We start from the raw sequence: 27,708 nt of genomic DNA on the forward strand, positions 1-27,708 counted from the left end.
TCGGCTCACTGCGCTCCAGACCACAGACATGGCTCCATAGGACTGCACATGGCGGCCAGCGGCCATGAACCAAAATACCCCCTCAACTCACCAAAAATAACAACAAATGCAATTTTAACAAACCCAATTTGATTTATTTCGGACACATCAGTTTCATCCTTGGCAATATTTCTTTTCGGTTTCTTTTCAGCGTAGGCGAGAGAGTAAAAGGCAGAGGCTTGCTTAAAACTCCTCGCTTCTTCAACTTGCATTTATTATTTTAACCGCCCTAGTGTTATTTTTTATTTCCCCATTCAACAGAAAAGCAGTCATGGGCGTGCAAGGATTTCAGGAGTACATCGAGAAGCACTGCCCGAGCTCCGTGGTGCCGGTGGAGCTGCAGAAGCTGGCGCGGGGGAGTTTAGTAGGAGGCGGCAGGCAGAGGCCGCCACAGGGCCCGCTGCGCTTGCTGGTGGACGCGGAGAACTGCGTGCACCGGCTCTACGGCGGCTTTTACACCGACTGGGTCGGCGGCGGCCAGTGGAACCACATGCTCGGATACCTGGCCGCGCTGGCCAAGGCCTGCTTCAGCGGCAACATCCAGCTGCAGGTGTGCTTCAACGGCGCGCTGGAGAAGGGCCGCCTGCACGAGTGGGTCAAGCGGCAGGTGAACGAGCGGCAAACGGCGCAGCAGATTGTCAGCCACGTCCAGAACAAGGGCACCCCGCCGCCCAAAGTCTGGTTCCTGCCGCCCGTGTGTATGGCTCACTGCATTCGCCTGGCGCTCCTCAGGTTCCGGATTGAAGTAAGTTAGCTAACGTTACCGTTAAGCCGGAGGAAAGATCCGTCAAGCTTTCATCGCACTTGTGTACAGTGTTCTCGTGGAGAATCATCGCGTAATATTCGTTAATCAATCTTTTCTAGGTTATCCTCATTAACCATCATGTTAGTTAGCAAACCAGCAATAACCGTGTAGTAAATTAGACGCTAACATACTAGCAGCCACTTGTTAACATGTTTTCGCAAAAATGTATTGAAACAGATAACTTGTCAACCCGTGTATGACACTTTTTAATTGTTAAGAAAAGTGCAATTCGAGCGAGGAAAGTCACTCACAGACCACAGCGACAAATAAATACCGTTATTTAAAACCGAATCTTCTACATTGCTAATATTGGACAAGAGTTGGCTAGTAAGCTATTCGGCTGTTGATTTTAGCCATCTCTTCGTCTCTGAGGCTGTTGTCAGGCTCATTATTAATCGTTTAAAAGTCTTTTTCTATGTCATTATGTTAAATTAACGTTAGTTTAACCCAGTTGAAGCGCGGTTTACTATCAAACTGTCAAAAAGTCCAAGCTGTCAGTTAGCTGGCTAGTTCACCTGGCCTCAGCACCTGCTAGCATTCCGGGCCTTAAAACCCACAGCCTGCTTAAGTTACACATGTAAATGTAGGTTCTCATTGGTATTTAGATTAAACCCCACTTAATTTAAACCAATTGGTTATTTACTGACCCTTTTTCATTGTTTTATTTTGTATTGTTTAAAATAAGGCCTTGATAAGTTGTTACCGTTTGCAAATTACATAATTGCTCAGTTTGTGTCTAATTGGAAAGTGGCAGTTAGTGTAACATAAATACATTTCACAGTTTGCGTGTTATTAATTTCAGACCAAAATGATTATCAGATTAAATTTTGGGGAAATCTTCATAATATCAGGCTGTCTGTGTTGCCCCGCCTCGGTCCTGCTCTGATAGGCTGTTCACTGTAGTTTTACATCGCAACCATAGGAAACCCTGCGCTCTCATAGGCTACACCAGATGTCGATCCCTTGAGCTGATTTCCCAGCCACACAAACCAAACAGGGCCTGGATCTTAAGCTGGTGAGCTTTTTTTCCTCTCCTTGAAATGGTTGAAGAGAAACAGAATCTCAAACCATGCTTTTATTTTATGTCAGTTCATTACTAAACATTAAATATTTTTATTCTGTTTTTTTTATGCTTATCTCTCCAATAAAAGTAATTAGGGATAGAATTATTGTTATTATTGTTATTGTGTAATGTTAGCCAAGTAAAAAACACTTAGGTAATCAGTTTTATTTCTTGCTAATAAGCTTGTTTGTACATGAGAAAACATTCCTGTGAATCGCCAATATACCCACGGATGGCATCAGTCATATTTGCTGATTTTCTTTTACTGGAAAGTTTTTAGGAATGTACAAGCCAACTCAACAGAGCTCTTGTGGTTACATGATTTGCAATCAAAACAGTCACCATTTTGTCCAGCAATCATGCTCGCCACAGATAACAATATAATAATAAATAAGTTTGAATTGTGGGCTTAATTTATCCCATGGAGTTCATTGTCTGAAATAAACTTGCATTGTCGGAACAGGCTGGCATTCCCTAGCAGTACAAAAGTGGTCTACATGTGACCTTTAACACAATATTGTAATTTTAAAAATATTTTTACATACTAACCCTCTCTTTCAGCCACTCATATTAAAAAGTAAGACAGAGTAAAAAAAAAAAAAAGCACTAAATAATCTTTGGCATCGATATATATAGATTTTTATTTTTTATTTTTTGAGGAAGAAGAAGAGCTCCAAACCTCTGCGCATATGACAGTGTCTTAAGTTCTGGTCCACTTATCAATAGTCAGTGACACGCATGGAGGTGCTTACCTTTTAGTCTGTTTCTCAGGTCAGTTTTACCTGACAAACAAATAAAAAAAGATTTAAATTAAGTATACTTAATCTATTTTGATATTTAATCCAAAATACTGTTATTTAGTGCATTAATTTAAATTTACCAACATATGTTAGATGGAGAGGAGGATTAATGGGATCGGCATGCCATTTTCTCTTAAAATCTTTTGGAATATTTATTATCTGCTGAGTAAGTGCACGAAAATTAGTGGTCTAATATTAGCTAAAGTTCACTGTAGCCTACAAAGACATTACATTTAGTCTTGTAGCTAACAACCGCATTGGTGGTGCTTTCTTTCAATGAATTAGAAGCTCCTACCAAAGTCAGAACAATTCAACAATGAGGGTTACCTCAGTCAGCAGCCTGTTTTGTAATATCCACCATGCCACATCTTCAGAGAACGCTTCTGTCAATCTCTGTAGTATCTTTCACTCAGCCGGTTCGCTGTGCGAAACTGTGTTTCTCTGCAGAGCATGCGATCGTTAATACGCCATGTTTATTATTTTTATGGCAGCTGGCGTCCGTTGCATTTACTGCCTTTCAGAACACCGCACTCACAGCTAAATAAAAAAGGGACTGGAGCAGTATACTGAGAAGGAACTGTTTGCTACTAGTTAATCGATTGCAGATGGCATTGTTCTCCCTGACCGATTTTTAACAAGGGTGGGAAAATATGCTTGGGCCACTATAACTATACTGTATATGTGGGGAAACACTGGATTTTATTGAACACATACAGTAAGAGACCAGAGAAAGGTGTATGTTAAGAAACTACAGTCATTGGATATTATGTTTTTATTAGGATCCTGTTTTTTGTTTTTTTTTGTTTTTTAACAACAATTTCGATGACAGTGCACTGGCAGATTTACAGTCTGTAGATATTTACAACTCTTATCATCAGGGAAACATTTTAGTAAAATCAAAACATTGTTTAAGCAGAATATTAATTTACATTTAGAAAGCCTGGTTTACATTCGGTTATTAAATGCATCAATTTCTGATCTATTTCCTCCCTGCATTGCTATTCACCCGTTCCCCTGCTTAAGCTGAAAAACTCTAACCACAACATAAAGACAGCCCGGCCCATTATTAAACCTCTAATTGTACTCTAAATTAGCAAATGTGGTGCATCACCTTTACATGTAAAATGTACTAGACTTTTGTTTCACGATGATGCTACCTGAGATTAAATGGTCACTACACACACGCCAGTAACGCCAACAGGAGCTCATCTTTGACCAGTATGAACCTCATCTCCCTGCTGGATGCAGATTAACCACAAATCGCTTTTCTTTCTGTCAGTGATATAGCTTTTCTTTCTGTTTTTGACCTTGTATGTCGTGGCATTCCCCACACCCAAAACCTGTCTAGCACTGTAAAACCACAGACAGATCTCCAGACAAAACAGCAGCTGGTTTGGTTTTACACCGGGTCTGACGTCACATGCAAGAGCTCTTTAAAAAATGTTTCTCTTCCTGTCCTCTGTCTAGATTTCGTGCTCTGTTTTGTGCCATACATAGGTGATGGTTGATTTTGGGGATGTTAAAGGAATCTTTTGGACATATTTGCTAAAAATTTGTAAATGTAATGCGAGTAATGATTATATGATTAAGAAGGTATAGCATCCTGTCGAGCACAATTTTTCTATAAATGTTCGTTTCTTTGTCCAGGTTGTGCAGAGCATCGAGGATCATCACCAGGAAGTAATTGCCTTATATCGAGAGAACGGGTTCCATGGCTTGGTAGCCTATGATTCTGATTATGCTTTGTGCAACATTTCATACTACTTCAGTGCTCACGCTCTAAAACTCAGCCGCAACGGCAAGAGTCTCACCACCAGCCAGTACCTGATGCACGAAGTTGCCAAGCAGCTGGACCTCAATCCAAATCGCTTTGTTATTTTTGCTTCACTTTTAGGTAAGTTATATGTATATGTTCATAAAAGGAGTTTGTATTTTTTAGCCCTGTAACAGAATGTGAAGCCTCATTAGTCAGCAACAAAGCAGCGATTTATTTTTTGTGTATGTGAGTGACAATGAGCCACAATTTCTGTGGGGGTGGGACATGACAATGCGACAAGTCAGATTTGGTGTAAAATTTCTTCACAAATTAAACATGATGCAGACGGGTGGTAAAGTGCTCGCCCTATCATCCGGAGATCGCGAGTTCGATTCCCGGGTGATGCTGTAACTTCTTGCAGCCGGAGGCCTAGAGAGAGCTCATTGGCCGAGCTCTCTCAGGGGGGAGGGATGAGAGGTATTTAGTGCTCTCACATTAATCACGGCTTTACAGGCAATCAGGAGCATCTGTGAGCTTACGCAAGCAAAAGAGCGGATAGCGCGTTCCTCCGAGTGTGTTACGCCGCCCCCAACTGTGATGAAATGAGTCAAATGAGTGAGCAGTTTGGAAAGATGCGGTCGGCTGGCGTCACGTGGTTCGGAGGAAACACGTGATAGTCTTCGGCCCTCTCGACTGAGTGGCAGTAGTAGCCTCAATGTGGGAGTCCCCTAGGGAAAAATCGGAGAAAAATCCTAAAGATATATATATATATATATATATATATATATATATATATATATATATATATATATATATATATATATATATATATATATATGAAGCAAAGCTATAATTCTATGATTGACTCCTTTTTTCATTCCTTACTCAAACCAAACTTTAGTTCCTCCCTGCAGTTAGGTTTTATTAAATTTAATGCACACAAATGAAATAAAAACCAGTTGTCATGCTTAGCTACCAGCTAATCTGGTAACTACGGATGCAGCAAATAATCAATGTATTTGACCAAAATTGATGACCAAATTTCCAATGTTGATCAGTTGGTGGTGTTTGTTTCTCGAGCTGACTTTGAATGCTCTAACATAAAGGCAATAAGTCTTCCTGGATTGAACAGTAGCACAATAGCGACACCTTCACAAACCAACGTGTGGGAGCATTTTGCTCATAACTCAGCCAAAAACAGCTGCTAGCATCAGGAACTAGAAAGCTTGTAGTGATGGGGGTGTGGTCAAGCACCGCACTGTGAGAATGGGAAAGAACACACCTGAGGAGAATGTGGTTAATGAGTGTCTGTCAGTGTTTTGCTGGGAGTAGACTGTATTCCAGCTTACCTTCATAAAAATCTTTAAGTAAATAACTAACATGCACTGGTTTTAGAGATCTGTTTTCTCTCTTTCTCCTCTTTATTATTTCCTGTCTCAAAAACCGCTAAGGACCTACAGTACATTCTCTTCAGGTTTGTGTTCTTTCCCACTTAGCTGACTCTCACTCGCCTGACTACGCCCTCACCACTGCAGATTTCCTCCCAGTTTCCGTAATATTTTTACTTAATTGACACCTTTGATCTTCAAGTCATGTTGGCTTTTACTGTCAATTTAACCAAATGTAGTTCAGTCAACTGTGAAACAAAACAATGTTATTTCAGTACCAAGGTACTACATACAGCATAAATTAACAAAAAAAAAAAGTTCAAGCAAGAGCAACATAACTGGTGTGTTGGTGCTACAAAATCTTCCCTCATACTTTTATCTATTCTATTAAGTTTTCTAAAAGTCATACTGTATATGGTATTCGTTAGCACAAGCCTAAAACAATCGCAAGCCTAATTTAAAAGCTGAGAGCTGAATAGGATCCATAAAATAACTGCATGATTCATGATCCGAATAGACAATTATTCATTTCAGTATTCAATAGGTTACTCATCTATCAAATTGTTCATTAGTTGCATCCCATTCCCTACTGCTAATCCTCTACACAGTGTAGATGCACAACAAAGATGACCACAAGAACTATATGAGGGTTTTGTCACTTGCTAGTGCGAACGTAGCATTACACCACTGTTTAAAAAGTGCTTGTGTGTTGCTTATTGTAGGGAATCACATTTTGCCTGATGAGGATCTTGCTGCCTTTCATTGGAGTTTACTTGGTCCAGACCACCCTTTAGCATCCCTGAAGGTACAGTAATCATCCGCTCAAAAACAAGGGTATGTCTGTTCATAGTCTTGTTTTGGTTTTCTTCTTGAAATTATAGTTGCTTTTTGCATGCATGATTCCTGCATGCACATAAACACTAAGTGAGTCTCTGTACGTGTTTGGTCAAAAGGGTTTAAGAATGAGACTCTCACTTGGGTCAGATTCCCTCAGCTGTAAGCCTTGGTACTTGGGTTTCTTGGCAACCAGGTTGAAATGAGGTCTGGGAAGTCATTTCTGAGAGCAGTGTGAAATCAGGTTAACTTTGTGCTTGTCTGTTTTAGTCTTACAAGGGGTGTCTTTTAAGTTCTGTGCATAGCTATTTTACCCCTTTAAGCTTGTCCATATTTTGCACTTAAACTGAGGTTATTAGGTATTATGAATCTCTCTCTCTCTCTCTCTCTCTCTCTCTCTTTCCCTCTCCCTCTCTTTGAATACATATGCAAGCCAAATGGGTTTAGAGTATGCGGACTAGTTCAATCTTTGATTATGCCTTTCTGTGTTTTTTCCTCAGTGTTGGTCCTTTTGGTGGATGCTTTTTCAGTGAGAATTAGAACAAGTGATGAATGTTTCAGGACCTGGATGTTTTGCCCTGTTGCTGTTTTTTTTTTCTAGAATCAAAGATCTGGAAGTCTAACAGTTAGTTAAATTTTTTTTTTTTTTTTTTTTTTAATCTTAGGTCCGTGCCCATCAGCTTGTACTTCCTCCCTGTGATGTCGTAATAAGGGCTGTGGCAGAGTACGTGCGCAATTTGCAGGATGTCAGTGATTTGGAAGCCATCGCTAAAGAAATATTTAAGCACTCCCAGGTAAGATCTGTTTATTTTTTATTTCTTTATGGGGATTTTTATATGATTTGAGCTAACCCTTTTATTCCCCTCTTGCTGCTTCCAGTCCAGGACTGATGACAAACTTATACGCTTCAAGAAGGCAGTGGAGTATTACTCAATTGCCAGTAAACCCATCCACTCCTCGTATATTGGTAAGCACTTGTGTTTTCATCATTTTCCAGACATTTCTTTCTGCAATTTTGCTTGTCGAAGTCTTGTTCCTGTTGAGATTTTTTTTGTGTTTGTGTGTGTGGCTAGCTCGAGTTCAGGTTGGACAGACAGGCTCTGTCCTTTCTAAGAGCTCTCCCAGCCTCGGACCTCTCAGTAATGCTTGAAATTTTCCCACTAGCCCCCAGACCTTGTGTGCACTTTGGAATGGCTGCTATGCTCCATGCATACAAATAGGCTTTTTCAGAATGGCTTCTTGCATCAGTTGCTAGTGTGGAAAAAAAAATGCTATTGAAAAAGCGCAAGCAATTTTAGCAGCTTCTTTTATAACGGCAGAATAAAGAATTTCTTAAATAATGTCTTATAACTTGGTCTCCAAATTGCATTTAACACAAAGTTACCTACTAAGTACTTAGCACTGTTTGCATCTCGAGTATATTTTGATTATTTTTTTAAAGTACTTGTGTAATATCTTTGTATGTGCTTTGTATATTTTTATAAAATGCTTAATAATTCTTAAATCTAAAATGTGTGGAAGAATTTTATAACATGCACTGCTTTACACTGTCCTGCAGCACAAACATTAATCTCATGGTTAAGAGTGCCCAGTAATAAACACTGCATGAGAACATAAGGCTCTCCATCTCCGAAGTGTTATGAGAATAGTTTAACTTTATCTCTGATACTTGCTGTTCACGCATACCCAATGTAAGGTCTCAGAAAGAATTTAAATACTCTTGGGTAATGTCAGTTAGTTATTTCTTACAATGACCACTTGATCACGCAGCGTAGAGGAAATGCATTTCAGTGGGATCAGAACCATTACACAACCTTTAGAGCGACCTAAGTTTTAGTGTTAGATTCTTCTTAAGTTAGATTCTTAGCTGGAGTATAACCAGAAATTCTATTTATTTATTTATGTTTGTTTGCTTGTTTATTATTTTGACCTATTTCTAAAAGATGAACGACACCGTTGATGAGTGACTGTCCTTAGACTTGTATCATAAGTTTTCACCATAGGACAAGTGAAATATAGGTACTAGCACGTCTAATATATATTAAAATTCTGTATGTAGGATAACTCCATGTATGTGGTTTTCACAATAATATTAGTGATTTAATCCATAATACCATCACTTTGAAGAATTTGTATATGGGTATTGGCTAAGCTACTTGCAATCTCCTTTTGCTGTAGGTCTGTCGTTTTATTCACAGTAAGAATAGAGTCTTGCATTTGAATCCTGTAGTATATTTTTCTCCTGTCTGCCTGCAGTCAGACCAAAGCGGCTTGGAGTGCTCGAAAGTGTGCCACCTTATGCACATCCACCAATGCCCAACATTCCACAGCCCTCCCTCCCGCTGCAGCCTGTGGTAAGTGCTACACTCATTGCCCCACCTACAGACAGCTAATGTTCATACATGATGATTGTGCGGAGTACACACACGAGACAGCAACCATCGGTCATGACAACACAGTAAATTGTTGGATTGTAGTTTCATAAAAGTTAATTATCAGAAAAAATAATATGGCCATAATCATTTATGGTTTTACAAATGGACAACTTTGTTAAACTGTTTGTTTAATTTAGGACATTTAGGTCCTCAGCTGACTTTATTTTATTTCCAAATAACGTTCCTGAGCCTAGACCAGACCAATTGAAACAACCCCAGATCAAAACTGGGCACAAAAGTGGCCACTATGTATGATTGATGCATCGCTTCGTTTGTGCTTCCTTTCTCTCCCTGATGCACCTGATGCAAGCTTTTTTTTTTGCTTCATGCAGCCCAATAATTTTACATAAAATATTGATAATTGATAGACTCAAGTCTTCTCCTTTAACAGCCGCTATTCAGCATGTGAAAGTAGAAATACATGCTTTAAAATACATGTTAAGATAAATTTATCTGTAAATAAAATGTATCTCAGTCTTAGTTGTGTTTTTTTTTTTTTATTTTTTTTTTTATTTGTTTTGTTTCAACTATGTGACTGTAGCCTTACTAAATTGCCTCTACGTGTGGATAAGTGTAATATGCATAAATGGCGCCATGTAATGGACAGGAGTGTTTCTCTCTCTCTCTCTCTCTCTCTCTCTCTCTCTCTTTTCAAGGTTCATAACTAAAGATGAATTATTGAATGTTATATAAATGGAAATCCACAATCAGTTATTGAAAAGTGTATTTTTGATTGCAAATTTAACCCAGTTTGGGCAGTAAAGCTAAGGAAAAGGTTAATAAGACCATGTAAAATATAGTTTGCTAGTAGATTTGAAGATGGACAAACTCTCTGGCCTGCAGCCTTGAATTTGAAATCCAGCACAAATTAGATTTAGAAGTACAAAAAGGAAGCAAATGATGGTCTGCGAGTACCGTCATACCAAGATGAAAAAGTTTTTTCTGCTGTTCCCACTCAACACAGGACCCACAAGCTATTAGCAAATCTTAAAATGATTCAGATCAAGCTAAGAAATTTATCTGGTCCATTTTAAATTTTATTTGGAAATACTGTGGAAGACAATTGTTACAAATCCAAGGTTTTACTTGCTCTTTTGCTGTAGCAGATTAATCGAAATAGAATTGAATCTTGGGGGCCTGACGATTGTCACTCCTAACAGAAATGTACAGTGTACACAGCTGTTTGTGACTACCAGATAATTCAAAATAACCTTCAATATGCTACAATGACCAATGATGATGTTTGCATCCTCTTTATTCTCAGAGCCAGCAAAACTCCTCTGGGTTGGCGGCTAAAGGGCCCTCCGATCAGAATAGCTTCAGCAACATTCCACACGAAGGCAAGCAGCACACACCGTTGTACGAGAGGGCTTCTCCAAACCATGCCGAGCCAGCCTTCTTCAATGCCTCGTCCACGTCATCGTCGTCCGAGAACGAGGAGAACACAGGCCCCACTGCCAAGTGAGTAGTGAAATGTCTAAGAAACCTGCCACTGCAACTTCTGCAAATATCATGGCCAGTTCATTTTTGCCTTAGTGATAGAAATTTATTATGGTGCAACTAAAAAATAACCTTAAGAATTTGATAGTCTGTAGTGCATACAGGTTCCTATTTTTTGTTTTTCTAATCTGCACATAGAATTCGCTTTGGGTTACATTTACATTTAGGCATTTGTCAGACGCTCTTATCCAGAGCGACTTACTTTTTTTTTTTTTTTTCATTAAAAAGACTTTCTTTTTCTGAGCATTTAAGGGTTAAGGGCCTTGCTCAAGGGCCCAACAGTGGCAACTTGGTGGTTGTGGGGTTTGAACCTGGGATCTTCCGAACCGTAGTCCAATGCCTTAACCACTGAGCTACCCCTGACCCCGTTGTGACCCACTGTGCATTAAGTATATTGTTTTAAGGTTATAAAACAGCATATTTTTTGCAGAAAGAAAAAACGTTTGGTCTTAAGTAAACGATCCAGCGCTACACATATTCATTTGCAGCACATCAAATTAATCACTGTTTATGCTCCCTAAATATGGCATGTTTGGGAAAGCAAAAATGATTTTTACCACAATACAAATAAATGGCTGCTGAAATTATGCAATCAGAAATCAAACTATTGCTGTAAATAACATAGTTTGGGTAAGTAGTATTATATGCATTAATAATGTAATAAAACAGCAATCCTCTAGGTTGTCAGGATTAATAATAATAGTGCTGCACCTAATGATTATTTTTTTAAGCAATTAATAAAATTATTTTTCAATTAATTTAGCAATAATTAATTCCTTATAATTAATCTATTTAAGTTACCATGTAATAATAGCCATAACTTTGATGTTAAATTAACCTTTAATTTAAATTTTATTCAAGCATTTAAAAAAATATTCCATTCCCACATTTAAATAGAAAAAAAAAGTCCAGAGGACATGTCAGGTGCATATACAGTAACTGAACTTATACCTGTGTGTGTATAAATCATTTCATTAATAAAAAAAACTTGCATACAGTTTTGCCTTTTCATGACACCCCAGAAAACCCACATAATGAAATCAGTGACATTTTAAACCAGTGTCATCATAACCATCATCTGCATTCCACTTAGAAAGGATAATACATTTGTCACTTATTTTAATATGGGATCTGTGCGGGAAGCAGCCATTTCAAGCTTTAAATATAGACACGCAGAAACAAAGTTCAAAGATTAGGTGTTAGCATCTGCTCTGGAAAACACGCAACCTAAACCTACTCAAATACACACTAGTTTTCTGCCTCAAAATGAGAGAATTGTGAAGTCTTGATGTGCGTGTGTGCTGTGGTGATCCATTTTATCAGGAGTCTCTTTTAAAGAATTACCACACAGGATAAAGTCCAATATTCCATCATGTGCTGGGCATTATTACGTGCGCGCACACATAACGTCAGGCTCAGTGAGAAAATGGATTTTTAACCTTTTAATGAGACTTTTTCTTCTGCTTTACATTCGTGCACACGTGTGCTATAAGAAACAGTACACGTGCACTGTACACACACGCTTACAAACACAAAATAAAATATGTTTTTTACACACACACACACACACACACGGTCACAGTGTTATAGTAAACAGTACACGCGCGGATGTTGATTATACCAGTGCGAGACGCGCACTAAGACCCAGCAGAGGAGACGATTACCCACAATTCCACAGCGCAAGAGAGAAAAAAATTGGCTCAGTTGTGATCACCTGACACTCGGCGGCAAAACAAGAAGCGCATGCGTGTTACATGATACTCGGTACTCGTAAACCAAGACTTGTTTGTTTTTCAAGTTTATTTAAAGTTTTTACTTGTCTTGCGGAACACTCGTAAACCGCATTACTCGCAGTCCAAGGTTTCACTGTATTTCCAATCAGTTTTTTTTTTTCCTTTCCTCCACTTTCTGGAATTAATTGACCACCTAGTTTTTATACTAATGTAAATCAATTTTTCATTTGTGAATAAAACTAAGGGATTGCCCTATAATTGCCCTATAATCTTATAAGAGTTTTTTTTTTTTTTTTTATATTTAAAATATAAATATCATTCTTGTGTAAACCCTAATTTTGTCCAAAGTGCAGTAATTGACTGCTGGTATGATATGTTGGTGGCTATGAAACCATTTAAAACCATTAAATCAAGTCTTAAAACAGCAAATTTTTTTTATTCTTTTTTTTTTTATTTTTTAAAGCCATATAAGTGACCATAAAGGATGGGACAAACAAAGAGATCAGGTGAACAGCGTGCCAGGAAGAGACCTGGAGGACCAAAATAAAGTGGGTGATGTACATTCTAATGGCCTTATTTGCCACAGTTGAGATACTGTAGTATGTGGTAGTATATTTTCCCTAATAATGGTCTGTTTATGCTCTTCGTTTAGCCTGACCCTTCTGTGACCTCCCCTATGGGTCAAGCCACAGAGGTCGGAAGTCACCATGAAGTCAATGCTCAGATCCCGTCACTTCTCTCAATGCCAACTAGAAACCACATGGACATCACCACACCTCCTTTGCCTTTGGTGGCACCCGAGGTGCTGCGAGTAGCTGAACACAGACACAAGAAGGGCCTCATGCACCCTTACATCTACCACATCCTCACTAAGGTCTGTTTGCGGACTGTAACATCAGGTTTGAGGTTAAAAACCAGTCAGAAACAAAGTTGTTGTTTTTTTTGCCATTTGCCCACTGTATATCACCACATATCAAAGTCAAGACTCTCAGTTTTAATTTAAGGTGTTTGAAAAAAATGTGGCATTGTCCATTCATAAATTACAGCTTTTTTATTTTATTTTTTTCCACACAAACCTATTTTGTGGGTTCATTTAAATGGAACAAATGCTTTAGAAGCAGGTGCATAGCACCCTTGTTACTCTAGAGTAACCTCTGTACCCTTGTTACTCTAGAGTAATCGGGCAAATAAACGGCCTGAAGGTGGCTCTCAGCGCTACATTTGCATTTGGTAGCTGTTCACTTGGACCCAAACTCTGGTCTATGCAAATGAATGTGGCTATCATTAGGCCTTTAAAAAAAATCGATATAGAACCAGCTGATCAGATGAGATCTTTGGACTAAGAATCTTTGGACTGGTTAAACCAAAATTAAGTACTACTAACTATTAACCAGAATGATGGATAGAGAAAAGCATGGAAAAAGAAAGAAACAGCTCATGATTCAAACTATAGCACATCACCTGTGAAACATGGTGGAGGCGGTGTTATGCAGAAGGCCGTGTGAGTGCCACTAGAACCGTGTCACTGCTGTTAATTCATGACCTGACTGCTGATAAAAGAACCAGGATGTATTCTAAAGTGTACAGTTCTATACTCAGATTCAGCAAAACTGATAGGATGTTGCTTCATATTGCAGATGGATTCTTACCCAGAATATACAGTGAACGCTACAAACAAAACTAAAGGGATATTCTTTTCTGGTCAGTGATTATATTTCAACCCAACAGAGTAGGGGTGGCAAACCATGAACCTTGAGATCCACAGCACCGCATGTTTTCCAGTTAACCCTGCAATACTCACAGGTGATTGCTGGATCATTTGTGTTTAGTCAGTCAGAAACTGGAAGATACCATCTTAGATGAGGGTTGGGTGGGGAGTACCAAGCGAATGGAATTCGCCGGCAGTCATTGAATGCAAAAGATTTCTATTCAAATATTAAAGGCAGTCCTCATTTTTGTAATTGTTAGTTCGTTCCATTATTTATGACGCCCCTTTAAATAAACCTGAGGGTATGTATGTATTATAATAGTTGTAATTCCTGAATGGGTGTTGCCACACATTTGTTAAACACTTTTAATTAAAGCTAAGGCCAAATGCAAAAAACAAAAAAACCTCAACACCATATATTCGTTCCAATACTTAAGTTATTAAATACCGACTGAGCACATTTTGTAACTTGTATAGATTTTAAAGCAGAGTGGATCAAGCTTATAAGAATTAAAAAATTATTATGTAGACTAGCTTGTTCTGAAAAGTCACTGTCAGGCTGTTTTTTCTTCCCCACCTGCAGGGAGAGATTAAGTTGTCAGTTGCAATTGAAGATGAAGCTAATAAGGAGCTGCCATCCGCTGTGCAGCTGTACCGGCCAATCCGTCAGTATGTTTATGGTGTGCTCTTCAGCCTGGCTGAGGCCAAGAAGAAAGCAGAGAGGCTCGCAATGAGGAGAAATCGCCTCCCTGAATGTAAGTAGCACCCCAAAAAAAAAAAAAAAACATACACTGTGAACATCCAGAAATACAGTTTGTTACCTGTTCTTATTTGCTTTATTCAGAAGTGTTTGTGTTATGGAAGGTTAATAATGAGTATCCAGTTTAAGAGCATCGCCAAAAAAAAAAAAAACGTACCATGTGTGAAGGGTCTGCAGGCTGAAACACCTTGTCGATGCTAGAGTTCAGAGGAGAGTAGCCAGACTGATCTGATCTGACAGGAAGTGTATAGTAAAAAAAAAAAAAAAAACAGCAGAAGACCACATCAGATTCTAATCTTATCAGCCGTTAATCTGAAACTGTAATGGACAAAACTGGACAGTTTTTTTTTTTTTTTTTTTTTGCATTCTAAGCTATTTACAGTAGCATTGAGCATAAACGCATACCAAGCTCGATAACGCTAGAAGAGCACCTGTTTTGACCAATTGAAAAAGCTTAGATAGGTACCCCATAAGCTGCCACAAAAAGAAATTATGGTATTACTATAAAGGTTACCAGACTGGTATAATACATTTTCCATTTGTTATTGATAAAGTTCTAACATCTACGGGGGTGTTGAAGGCAACCCAGTGCTTATGATGAAATTTCTTTAATGGTGCCATAAAACTGACATGCACAGAAGACCTCAAGCACAGTACAGTAATAACCCTCGAATGATGATTCTGGCTGAGGTGGCTCTGATCCCACTGCAGTCATTCCCTTGAACATTCGGCAAGTGGAATGTCTTAGTAAAGGTCTGGTTTGATCATCAAAGGTGTCCGATACTGCTTACTCCACCACTTGCACATTACAGGAACTTGACTGGAGATATTGCCACATTCCCAAAATACTTTTGTCCTCGCTTCAAGCCATTTTCACATGTTTGGGCCGTTTAAGGAGTTCCTGAGAGGCCAGTATTTCAGACATGAAGCAGGCAGTCCAATCATCGCTGCAGTGTACTGAGAAAACTTTTTACCTTGATTGTATCCAAGCACTAATTAAATACTGGGATAAGTGCTTTGGTTTGTCAGGGGATTATATAGAGAAATAAAGGTATTTCTTCTGGTTATCGTTCAATTCCTGTATAAAAATGACATCCAATGTATTTAATCATCAATATCAACTATATTTACTCCTGAATATAGTTAAAGTTAAATTTACCCCCACCCTGCCTAAATTTTAAAATAATATGGAAAATATTAGTCCTCCTCTACTGTCATATACAGTGCATCTAAATTATTAAATGCTGTAAAAAAGTTAAGTTCTTGAGCAATTTAATTTATAAAGTAAAACTTTCATATTGTCTATATACATTACATGAAAAATATTTTAACGCTTTTTGTTTTAATTAAATGATTACAGCTTATAGCTCGTTAAAATGACAATATCCAGTATCTGAAAATGTGAAATTTTTAAATTTTGACTTTGAGTAAATTTTTATTAATACAGTGAAAATACTGTACAGTTAAACTTTGATTGCGAGCATAATTCGTTCTGGAAGCATGCTTGTAATCCTTTTTTTTTTTTTTTTCTTCACGGGGGCCGTTGTTGCAGTACAGTTACTAAAGAACAGTTATTAAACTTGGACACAAAATACATTTTAAAACATGTATAAATGCTTTAGACAAGTGCACACACAAATGGTCAATGTAATGTTGACTATACGAGTGACTGCTCGGTAGACAAAGGTTATACGTACTACAGTACTAGTATTTTAAGATCTTGCTCGTTTATCAAGTTAAAATCTATTTTTAAAATTTGCTCGTCTTGCGAAACACTCGCAGACCAAGTATCTCTGTCTAGTTCAATGTGGAAGACACGTGGAAGACTGCAGACTTGACAGTTGTCCAGAAGACAGTTATCGGCAGCTTCCAAAAGGAGAGTAAGCAACAGAAGGTATTGTACTGAAGCATATTCCTGGAACATTGATTGGATGGGAAAAGTGTCGTAGGAGAAGGTGTGCAAGCAACTTGGCTGACTGCGGCCTTAAGAAAATTGTCCCACAAAGCTGATTTAAGAACTTGGGACAGCTTTATGAGCAATGAAGTGTGGCCGGAGTTAGTACATCAAGAGCCACCCATGCACAGCCGTACTTGGGCACTAACTATTGTATTCCTAGTATCAAGCCACTCCTGAACCAAAGACCAGGTCTGAAGTGCCCTACCTAGACCAAAGAGAACAAGCCGTAGACGATTGATCCATTGTTCAAAGTCCTCTTTTCAGATCAAAGGACTTTTCCTCCGCATGTAATAATTTACGCTACCTTTAAGTTATTGTTAAAGAATATTCATTTGGAATAAATAATCAGTATAATTGCGCCATTCTTGAATATTTTGATGGATACGTACGAAAATATTAAGTGGATATAAGTTGTTAGTCAAATAATAATTTCTATTTGTGAAATAAAGTTAAACTTAATCAATCGTGTGATTTTCAAAGATTATTAAAGTAATATAAGCTTTTATTCTTGTGATTTTTACAAGGCTTCAAAATAATTAAATGTATTATAAAAATAAATTTTCTAAATTTACACAATAGTTTGCCTGTACTCTGTATCTGTTTTTTTTTTTGTGTGTGTGAAAAGTTGTGTATAATAACAGGTAAATGTTGATAGCTATTGATAGATATGGATATAAAGTGAGATGTGAAATAAATGACTGTACAGAGCTCAGGCCTAGTAGTTACCTCAGCAATTACACTAGGGATCATATAACATTTAATAATAAAACATTGTTTTACCTGAAAGAAATGCATATGTAATCATTGATGATGAAATCATCTAACAGCTCAGACCTCAGCATAGGCTAGCTCTCCACCATCTCTTTCAAATATTTTCTGGATTACAAAGATTGTGTTAAGAAAAAGCTAACAAATGTTAGCTATGTTCTCTACGTTTAGACAGTCCACACTAAATCTCCCTTTGTAAGCCAGCAAACACATTTATTATTCCATGTGACAAAAGACAGAACCCATGTCATTTGAGTGTTTATGTTGTTACAGCAGCCTGAAATAATCCGTTCTGAATTACCAGAAACAAATACAAAATGCATTGCTTGTTTTTGGCAAAAAGCTTCTCAGGCTGTTTAGAAGTGTAGTGTTCTTACATTAATCAAACTGCACCAAAACCTCATGTGTCCCACTAATGTTTTTCCAGAATTGTATTGCAATTTTCACCAATTTACTCATGTGTTTTAAATAGGCAAGTTGGTTGCCCTAGAGGTTTTAAGCAGCTGCTGTGTTGTAATATAATAGTGTTAAAAGTATTCAATAATGTTTTGTTTTTGCTAGCTGGAAACAAGTGTGCAAGTATGTTTGGCACAGCCTTTATGAATAATTCTCTTTCTATATTATGAACTCATTATTTTGTACTTCTGTAGGGTAACATGATTTGTAGCCGTTTTATAGAAGTGACCTTACACAAAGCAGAATTGAGCGGAGTAAATATACACCAGCAGCCACTGAAATCCAGCTCTCTCTAATGTTCTGTTCCATCTAATCACAGATCAGCCTGTTATTATCAAAGAGTGGGCAGCCTACAAGGGTAAATCACCGCACACCCCAGAGCTGGTGGAGGCTCTTTCCTTTCGTGAGTGGACCTGCCCCAACCTGAAGAAGCTGTGGCTGGGCAAGGCTGTGGAGGACAAGAACCGGCGTATAAGGGCCTTCCTGGCCTGCATGAGGTCCGATACTCCAGCAATGCTGAACCCTGCCAATGTGCCCACTCATCTCATGGTGCTCTGCTGCGTACTGCGGTGAGAGAGCGCGCGCACACAAACACACACACACACACACACACAGCTGCAGGCCTATATCCCAGCCAAATGTGAATGTTTTGAGGATACTGTCTGTCCCACCCACATGATTACACAAGACTTGCAGATTTTCAGTGGCTAGATTAAATAAATACTTCTCCCTTAAAATAGTTTTTCTTAGGTTAAATAAACTTTACTTGGTAATAACTTTTTATAATTACTTATTTGGTTCAGATATTTCTACAAATCCACTCTAAATAAACTGCACAATTATGCAGGTTTAAGTAATTTAAATTTTAAAAAGATTTGGTGCATGACTTGATTTGCATCCAGAAAACCAGTCTATAGCAGCAGGAGAGCTAATTGGTTCCTGTCCTGTATTTTTTGTTGTTGTTGTATTTCACTCCTTTGTGTTTCGCTTTAGGTTTATGTTACAATGGCCAGGAGTAAGAATTTTGCGTCGTAACGAACTTGACGCTTTCCTAGCCCAAGCACTTTCTCCTAAACTTTATGAGCCTGACCAGCTGCAGGAACTGAAGGTGATTGTGTGGCGACTATTGTATGTGGAATGTCCTGGGAATACACACCCAGACCCCAGACTTATTTTCGGTGCTGTTTATTATCCCTGGTTAGCCTGGGTTTTAAGGAAATTGCCCGCCTGGCACAGAGTAGAAGTTAGCTTTCCCAGGACGCTCCACATATCCCAACATAATGTGCTTAGTGCATAAATTTAAAGCATGCATTAATTTATTGTCTGGCTTTGTAGAAAAAGAGGCTGCATCTTTTTATTTATTTATATTTATTGCTTTATTATTGAGCTTAAATATAGGGAAATATGTGTCTGTATATTTCCTAATGCTTTTGGTGTGTCAGTTTTTTTTGGTTCGCTAAACTTGTCCATGAATGCACATGGACAATTGCTAAGTGCCTAAGCTATCCACATTAGGTGTGTGTTATCATCTGTAGTGTGTGTAAGGGCTGGGCAATATGACCAAGCATTATAGTTATTGGTTAAGGCTTGGCAGAGGATGATCGCTCATTTTGGGGATGAAGGTAGATGAAAACTACAGAGGTGTGATGGTAAAATGTGATGTGTTTAATTTATGAATAAAGTTACTACAAAATGTAAGGCAAAAAACTTTATTCAAATTTAAATATAAGGAATTTACAGTGCCATGAAAACATATTGCCTCTTCCTAGTGCAATTGTTAACCCAAGTAAATACAAAATGCAGTTTTAAAATGATTATTTTATTTATTACAGGAAAGAAAAGCTATTGGCCCTAAACCTAATGATTGGTCTGTTTAAGGTCATGCCACAGGATTTAATTTTGCACCTTGAGTAGGACACTCCAAACTCTTCTTCTCTTGAGCCATTCAGACGTGGACTTCCTGGTGTGTTATATTATTGTCCTAATGCGTAATCCAAGTGCTCTTGAGGTTTAATAAATATCATAACCTAAGAACATTGTTTTACATATTTTTTTAAGTATTGCCCAGCCCAAGAGCGATCGAGAGAGAAAGAGAGAATGCGTGTCTATGTCGGACCTGTGCTGCTTCAGTGGCTGTGTAGGATGCTTCTGCTGCTGCCTGTGTACCTTCCCCCTTGTGCTTGGTTCTGCATTCCTTGCTCTTACTCTGTGCTTCGCTGCTGCTAGATTTGGGATGCTGGCTTTCTAAAAAAAATTTCTGCCATTTAATTTTCCGATCTAACAATCCGTTTCTTGTCTCCAGATTGAGAACCTGGATGCGCGAGGTATACAACTAGCGGCGCTCTTCATGTGTGGTGTAGACATGGCGCTGCTGGCGAACGATGCGTGTGGTCAGCCAATACCCTGGGAACACTGCTGCCCGTGGATGTACTTTGACGGCAAGCTGCTGCAAAGCAAGCTGATCGGGGCCACCCGAGAAAAGGTTTCACTCCTCGACCTCTGTGACGGTCAGGTAATAATAATAATAATAAGCACAACCATTTATTCAAGGTTTCTTGTTGTAATATATATATATTTTTTTAAATGAAGGTTGTCGACCCAGGGGTGTGAGTTAAGACTGTGGTAGCTGAGGTTGAGGCTCATATTTATTCAGTTTGTGCTTTTCAGTGCACTTTTAGAAATATGTGTTTTCTTGCAAGCTCTGCCAGCTATACTACACACATTCTCTGGGTACGGGAGACACAAATAAGTAGGCACAAATATTCAAATATTTTATAGTCCACAATAAAATGTATATCTTTTATGCAGTGACTGGTGAGAATCATCTGCCTCGTCTGCGTGTTTAGCTTGTGCTCGACCACACCCCTCTATTGCCACAGAGATAAAGCAACAAAATATTAGAGATGAAAATATTGAAAGAAAAATCCCATTAGCATTTTTCCCCACTTTAGTCATTTCAAAAAGCAAAGATAAGAGAGATTATTAAATGCCACCTCTTTTAGTTAAAGATTTAAAAGAAAAAGCTTTACATCTATTTGCATAATTGTTGAAAAACACTAATTTTCTCGTCTTATCTGCAGGCTGAGCTGGTCGCCAAACTGGAGAAGATGCGCCAGAGTATTATGGAGGGTCTGAATTTCGCTCGGCCCCCTCACCCCCTCCCTTTCCCACCTCCACCTCCACATGCCATGCCCTTCTACCCACCCAACAGCACTTTCTACCCCCCTCCTCCCCTACCCCCTCCGCCAGGGCGAGGCAGGGCCATGCCAGGTATAAACCTGTTACACATGCTCTGGTACATTTTATCCTTGTTTCCTTCCTAATTATAGCTGTCGTTCTGACACAAGTCTACTTCAGATTTAATTTGTAATTTCATAAAGTTGTTGGCTTTCCCCTTCAAGTCACTCATATTACATTGATGTCATAATTAGATTGGGGAAGTAGGACAAAAGCGTGTTTGCTTTTAAACGTTGCAGCAGCGGCTCAGTGTAAATGGAGAACATTTGGAGATCTGAACTGGCATTTTTTTGTATTATTTTTGTACTTCTCTTTTTAAGTGCATAAATGTATGGTAAGCAATGCTATTAATCACTAAATTGTGTATTTGTAAGCAGGGATCCAGGCCATCCCGTCACAAGGGGGCAAACTTGAGATCGCTGGCACAGTGGTGGGACAGTGGGCGGGCACTCGGCGTGGCAGGGGCCGGGGCTCCTTTCCTATTCAGGTGGTGTCAGTTGGAGGACCAAGCAGGGGGTGAGTCTTAGCAAACTTTGACCATTTTCTTTACAATGTTTGGCTGCATCCAGTGATGTCACATCGGGTGTTCAGTTTTGTAAAAATCTTAAAACAATGATAGATATTATGTCTTAACTCTTTCTCTACTGTTGATCTTTTTTTATAGACATAAATTTAGGACATGACATTATTTTTTTTCCAGAGATGTTTTACTTGCCAATCTTAATTAACCAAAAAGCAAAAAGCATTTACAAGTCTGAGTCAAAAATGATCCGCACTCCAGTTATATTAAAACTTCTGTTGGCCGCAACGTCTTATCAGCATTTTCTGTTGAAATCTACTGTCTCTCCAGTCGCTGTTAAATTGGTTCATTTGTAACTGCAGTGCGAGCGAAAACAGATCCCTGAGCAGCGTGCAGTGAGCAAGTATTTTGTTGCAAAGAAGTGTATATGAATGGGGATAGAGGAGGTCAAAAAAGGTTGCACAAGTGTTGCACCTGTCCATGGCTGATGACAAACATCCACACACTTCTGCTCACAATGTGGACCCTCTGCCAAAGGCTATGTTTAAGGCGTTTAAGCATCCTCTCTATAGTCCTGATCTTGCTCCAGGATGAAGATTCACTTTCGATGAAGTTAAGACAGCGGTTAATTTGTGGCTCGCAGTTCAGCCTACGACATTTTTATATGAGGTAATACAAAAGCTTGTTGACAGATGGACAAAGTCATTCGAAAAGCAAGGAGACTATGTCCATGGCAAAAAATAATGTTTCGTCTTTTCCAAAGTTAATTAAAATAAATTCTACAGCCAGAATTCTGTAGAGTGTGGATAATTTTAGACTCTTCCTTATATTTAAGACTGTTCTTTGATTAGTTGTAAACATTATGTACATGTTTTTAGGTTCATTTGTTGTTAAAGCCCTGGTAAAAAAGGGTTTACACTTTTCTTGGTTCTGTAAGGTTCTATCTACCCAAGGGCCAGTCAGCATTGTTATCTATGTTCATTTTTAATCAATATAGTCACCCTGTTCCCAGATGTACATTTTTCTTTAAGATAGTGATACATGCTGTGTGAGAATGGGTTACTCTGTGCAGAACCTTTAACCCTATTAGTATAAGCAATCTCAGGTGCGGATATATAAACTTAACCTTTTAATATTAGGTCATTAGGTTGTTGTTAGAAAGCACCTTGGTAACTATTGATGTATTTTAATAAGAATATGTGAAGTATGATTGATTAATAGATAATGCTCTGTTTTCCTCTTTACAAAAACATCATGAGATTCAAACCTGGGTCTCCTGCTTAAGCGGTGGTGACACAAACCAGTGAAATTAGAAGTATTGCTATTTAGTGGATAAACCAGACAAGTCCATGAACATATATTAGTTATTTTTTCTCTTGGCCAACTGAATAACTACTGCATTCCACTTGCTGGGACACAGAGCTTATTTGCCCCAGGCAAGTGGGAAAGCGTTAATGTCGCCCTGGATAAGCATGGGTTGCTATGACCAGAGGGCATACTAATGAGCTCCTTGGCATGAGCAGGTTCTGGCTAACAGCACAATTTTAAAAATATATTTTTGCTACTTACCCTCAATATAATTCTACATAAATTCAAATTCTCAACAGGGTTGTTTTAATATAGGAAATAACATTAGGGGAAATATTTACATTTAATGTCAGCCCAGCTTTTAAGGGACACCTGTGGGTTCGTTTTACATAAATTCTGTCAAAATCTGTCGATTGCTCATGTCCAAACTATTTGATAATTTCCAGAGTTGGTGATTATTATTTTGGCCAATTTACGTATAAACCCACTAAGTTAAAGCTGAAGCTTTATTTTATTGAATGTAGATTGCTTTATTTAAAAAATACACACATTGGCATTGTCTGAATACATGTTTTTATGGTAATAATATAAACTTCTTTAACTATGTTTAAATCCATATAAATACGTGGGAAAGGTGTACACAAATACTATGTCAGCTTTCTTAAGTTTTCCTGTTTTTAAGAAACACAGGACTACAAATGTGTATTTAGCTTATTTATTACATTCTCAATCCTCGTCATTTTGGTCACGTCATCTGTGCTTTTGGCTGTTCAGGTGTGTTTTCGACTCTGTAGGACTACACCAATCATTTCTCCTGTGGGCACGTGATAAAGCTGCTGATTGTGGTTAAAGCGGCATCGGTGGTTCAATTTTTAGCTGCTATCACATCCCTTTACAGTGTTATCATGGGATCGTATTGCAAAAATAATGAAATATGATTACTTGTAAATAATTGTTACAAGAGAGAAATGCAGTACTCTATCCATGAATTACTGTGGTAATGCTATCCTGTTTTATTATGAGACACAACTTAAACTTTTTTGTCTTCTTTTTAGACGACCAAGAGGTGTGATTTCAACCCCTCTTATAAGGACCTTTGGTCGGGGCGCCAAATACCATGGCAGAGGTTTCAAAAGTCAGGTATTATACCAGGTTGGTTGCACTAATAATTATTTTCCTCCAGTTTCTTGCTTTTCATAAAACTGTGTCATGATCTTTGAAATCCTATCTGATGTTGCAGTGGCTGACTTTAGGCCAATTAACCAAATAGTTTTTTTGCAGTGAGTGTCCTTCCTATTCAAGTTGTTGAATAGTTACATGCCACAGCAAAAAGGAGACACACCAAATTTATTGATTTCGACTTTCCAGTTGTTTTTGGTTTATTTGTGCCTTAACATAATCAGTAAACAAAAAAGCAAGTATACACTGTGCATATAACAATGTACAAATTGTCATACGTGAATGACCAAATTAAAAAATTTAGGTAATGGACTTTAGCTAACAAAACCATAGTAGTTATATGTTTTATATTAGCAGTGGTTTCAGGGTAACTGTGTAATACCTTGTTAATATTCAATATTCAGTTTTTTATGATTTTAAACCAACAGGGAGGCCCAAAAGTCTATATGCAGAGGCAGCTTTTTAAAGATATAAATTACATCTAATGTTCAAATCAATGGCCTCTGATTTCATGGCACTTGTTTATATGTTAAATATAAAAATGTTTATAAAAAATGTTCAAAGATTTCCTCTTTTGGTGCATTGATACTTTTGGACTACTGCCTTCAGATGACCCCAGAGAGACTTTTTTTTTTTCCCATAACACTAAATAAACCAGGTCTTTTGAGAACAACACTGCCAGTCTCTTTACATTTCGTATACCAACCATTGATCCTCTTAACATCTGGCCAATCTTTCCATACTCGGTACTGGACCTTTTAATTTTGTTTTATGATAACAGAAAACACACAGGACTTTAAAATTTATTGACACTTTTTTGATACTGGTGATTGCACAGAAAGATGTTTTAGTTGGGCTCAGTCATGTTTTCATTTAGATAAAAATGTATCTAAATAAAAACATGACTGAGCCCTATTAATATGTATAATCATATCTTTATATTTTTAAACATATGATTATACATAGTCTGGGATGAGCTTCTTAGTCATCTTGTATTCTAAGCATGAAAAGGCTAGATTGTTTGAACCTTACAATATCCAATAAATCTTATTTAGATAGGTATAATGTAGGTATCATGGTTGTATTTATTATTTGCATCTCTTCTTTATTACATTTTACAATTAATAAAATTTGATAAATAGCAGTTGCTTTCAGACAGTGTGTTCCAGGGTCTTTTACTGGAATTAGATTGGTGTCTTTTTAAGTGCAGGTTTCCCTTTTTTCACTCTGTTGATTAATAATAATAATAATAATAATAATAATAATACATTATAACACACCACAACTTCTAATATATAAACACATCACACTTATTTCTACAGTACTTGCTTACATATTTTTAATAAGACCATTTCAAATGTGCTTATCATTTGGAATGGTCTTATTAACTATGTATGGTAAGTATGGTATAATTATATTAGACTGTTATACTGGCACACCATAAATTAAATTTAAAACAATTTCTGCTTCTTTTTTTTAATCAGTTGAGTCTGTATAGTTAATAAACATATCAGTTATTTGGTGTGTACATTATCGTTGACATAATGTTTTGTATTAATTAAAAATTATCAGGTCCATTTTTATTTCCAGAGTAAACCTGCATATGCTAACTCCACCAATGATGTTGGGAAAGAACGGAAGAAGCCCAAAGCAGAGATTAAAACGACATCTCAAGGGTCTGCCCTGGCCGAGAATGGGGTGGAGGGCAAAGAGGCGGAGCTTGATGGCAACCAAGTAGCTCCTAACCAACCAGAAAGTGCCTTTAGCAACGACTCCAAAATGTGCAATATGAATCCTCATTTAAATGCACTAAATACAGACAGTGAGTGCCACAGAGACGAAGCTCTGAGCGCTGCTGTCTTAAAAACAGAAGAGTAAATCTATTTTTATAGAGAGGGTGAAGGATGGAAGGTTCAGGGTTAAGGAAAATCTGGAAAGATGGAAAGCCTACAGTTGGTGTACAATTTTTTCCTTCTCCGAAAAAGTGATTAATGAGGACTTACTGTATGATTTTTTTTTTTTTTTTTTTTTTATCTCTTTGATGTCAGCAAGCAAGTACAGGTTAATAATATTGCTCAATAAAAGCATAGACATATGAAGTATACCAGTTTTTAGAAAGTACTACCAATATATAAGGAGTTATGTCTACTCCCTCCTGACTAATTTACCTGTCTCAATCTGCTTATGCAGGAATTTGATTTTACATTCTCCTGAATTGCTGAAGCCAAAAATCATTTTGGCAGTCTTTTTATACTCATAGGTTGAGACGTTTTACCAATAGTTGGCACCATATATATTTGCCATTGTAATGGATTTTGTGTTGTGTCACAGTAAATGCTTTTTTTTTTTCTTTTTCTTTTAAGAAGTTAAACAACAACAAAAAAGAGAGAAGCAAGAATACATTTCTGACCTGGGTCATCGCTGTGGATTTACTCGAGCTAAAATGTGCAGAATTGTTTGGAAATTAAGTAACTAGTATAAATACTGCAGCTTAGTTCTGATGATCTCAGTGTCATGCTACTAGCAACGTAAGACGTGTCAAGAAACAGATAAATCATAGAAAAGATGCAAAAGATCCAATAAAAATGCCACTGTTTTCTTTGTCAGGAATTGCCATGCAGCAGTGATTGATATTAGTGTGGTTTCTTGAATCAATTGTAGAACATTAGTATGATGGTTTCAGCAACTTTTTGCATGGTTCACAACTTTAAAAATGGTGTGTAGTTATTATGCATGTTGTCCTTTTTCTTCCATCTCTACAAGTACTGTGCCCATTTGGAAAATCTTAAAAAGGCTAATAATCAGTAATAGTCCTAAAAATGTGTTAACATTTAGTCAGTAACTGATTTGCTCTAACCTTAAATTTTTTTGTGATTATTGCCCTCTGTTGCATTTACTCCCAAATATCAGATGTTATCTAGCCACTTTAAATATTGTTAACCCTGGTATACTCATCCATCTCTGTATCCGTTATTGTACTTTGTTGCTGTTTTCTGCATTCAAGTTAGCCAATCGTATGTCTGAGGGGGAAAAAAGATCCAGTCTTCAAATGACCAGCCATTCCCTCTTTATTTCTTAGCTGGAAAACCAAGCAATGAAATTATATGAACTTCCCATTACGAGAGTTTAGCCTCAGCAAGTAATCTTTGGTGTTTTGTTTAGTGTTTTTCGGACCTTATTGTACTTCTGAATGCGACTCATTTATTTCAAGTTTTTCACCTAATCCTCATGATGCTTTCATTGCACATTAGTGATCAGAATTATGATGTATCCCCCCCTTGCCCGCAAGACTAAATAGGCTACCTTAATGTAAGTTGATCGGAGTTACTTCCTTACTCATGGGGTGTCAAAGAATGATCTACTGTTGGGTTTGAGTGATTGTTGATGGCTTGTGGTGTGATGTATTTGAAGGAAATTGAATGCAACTTACAATGCTTAATAAAAGTCTATTCTTTTAGTATA

The 27,708-nt window shown here is 37.8% G+C and overlaps 1 protein-coding gene across 4 annotated transcripts; it reads left to right on the forward strand.

Annotated features, from left to right (window-relative positions):
- LOC128511470 (constitutive coactivator of PPAR-gamma-like protein 1 homolog) lies at nucleotides 1–27,708 on the forward strand. 4 transcript variants are annotated; one of them, XM_053484350.1, is made up of 17 exons: nucleotides 1–784; nucleotides 4,355–4,601; nucleotides 6,574–6,656; nucleotides 7,351–7,479; nucleotides 7,565–7,652; nucleotides 8,942–9,039; nucleotides 10,385–10,581; nucleotides 12,817–12,901; nucleotides 13,006–13,227; nucleotides 14,645–14,816; nucleotides 18,322–18,571; nucleotides 18,996–19,110; nucleotides 20,305–20,514; nucleotides 21,083–21,272; nucleotides 21,614–21,755; nucleotides 24,123–24,219; nucleotides 25,819–27,708. In XM_053484350.1, the coding sequence occupies exons 1-17, from the start codon at nucleotides 311–313 to the stop codon at nucleotides 26,122–26,124; spliced, it is 3,105 nt and encodes a 1,034-aa protein (XP_053340325.1). In that variant the 5' UTR covers nucleotides 1–310; the 3' UTR covers nucleotides 26,125–27,708. The 4 variants fall into 4 exon arrangements, with proteins under 4 accessions (XP_053340325.1, XP_053340327.1, XP_053340326.1 ...); XM_053484352.1 differs by having other exon boundaries at nucleotides 25,837–27,708; XM_053484351.1 differs by having other exon boundaries at nucleotides 21,617–21,755.

This window comes from Clarias gariepinus, chromosome 23 (assembly GCF_024256425.1).
Source record: "Clarias gariepinus isolate MV-2021 ecotype Netherlands chromosome 23, CGAR_prim_01v2, whole genome shotgun sequence".
NCBI lineage: Eukaryota > Metazoa > Chordata > Actinopteri > Siluriformes > Clariidae > Clarias > Clarias gariepinus.

Coding starts and splice junctions, on each gene's coding strand:
- LOC128511470 (XM_053484350.1), top strand. CDS start 311: ATGGGCGTGCAAGGATTTCAGGAGTACATCGAGAAGCACTGCCCGAGC. Junction 7,653..8,941: donor CATCCACTCCTCGTATATTG/GTAAGCACTTGT, acceptor GTCTGCCTGCAG/TCAGACCAAAGCGGCTTGGA. Junction 18,572..18,995: donor GTGCTCTGCTGCGTACTGCG/GTGAGAGAGCGC, acceptor GTTTCGCTTTAG/GTTTATGTTACAATGGCCAG.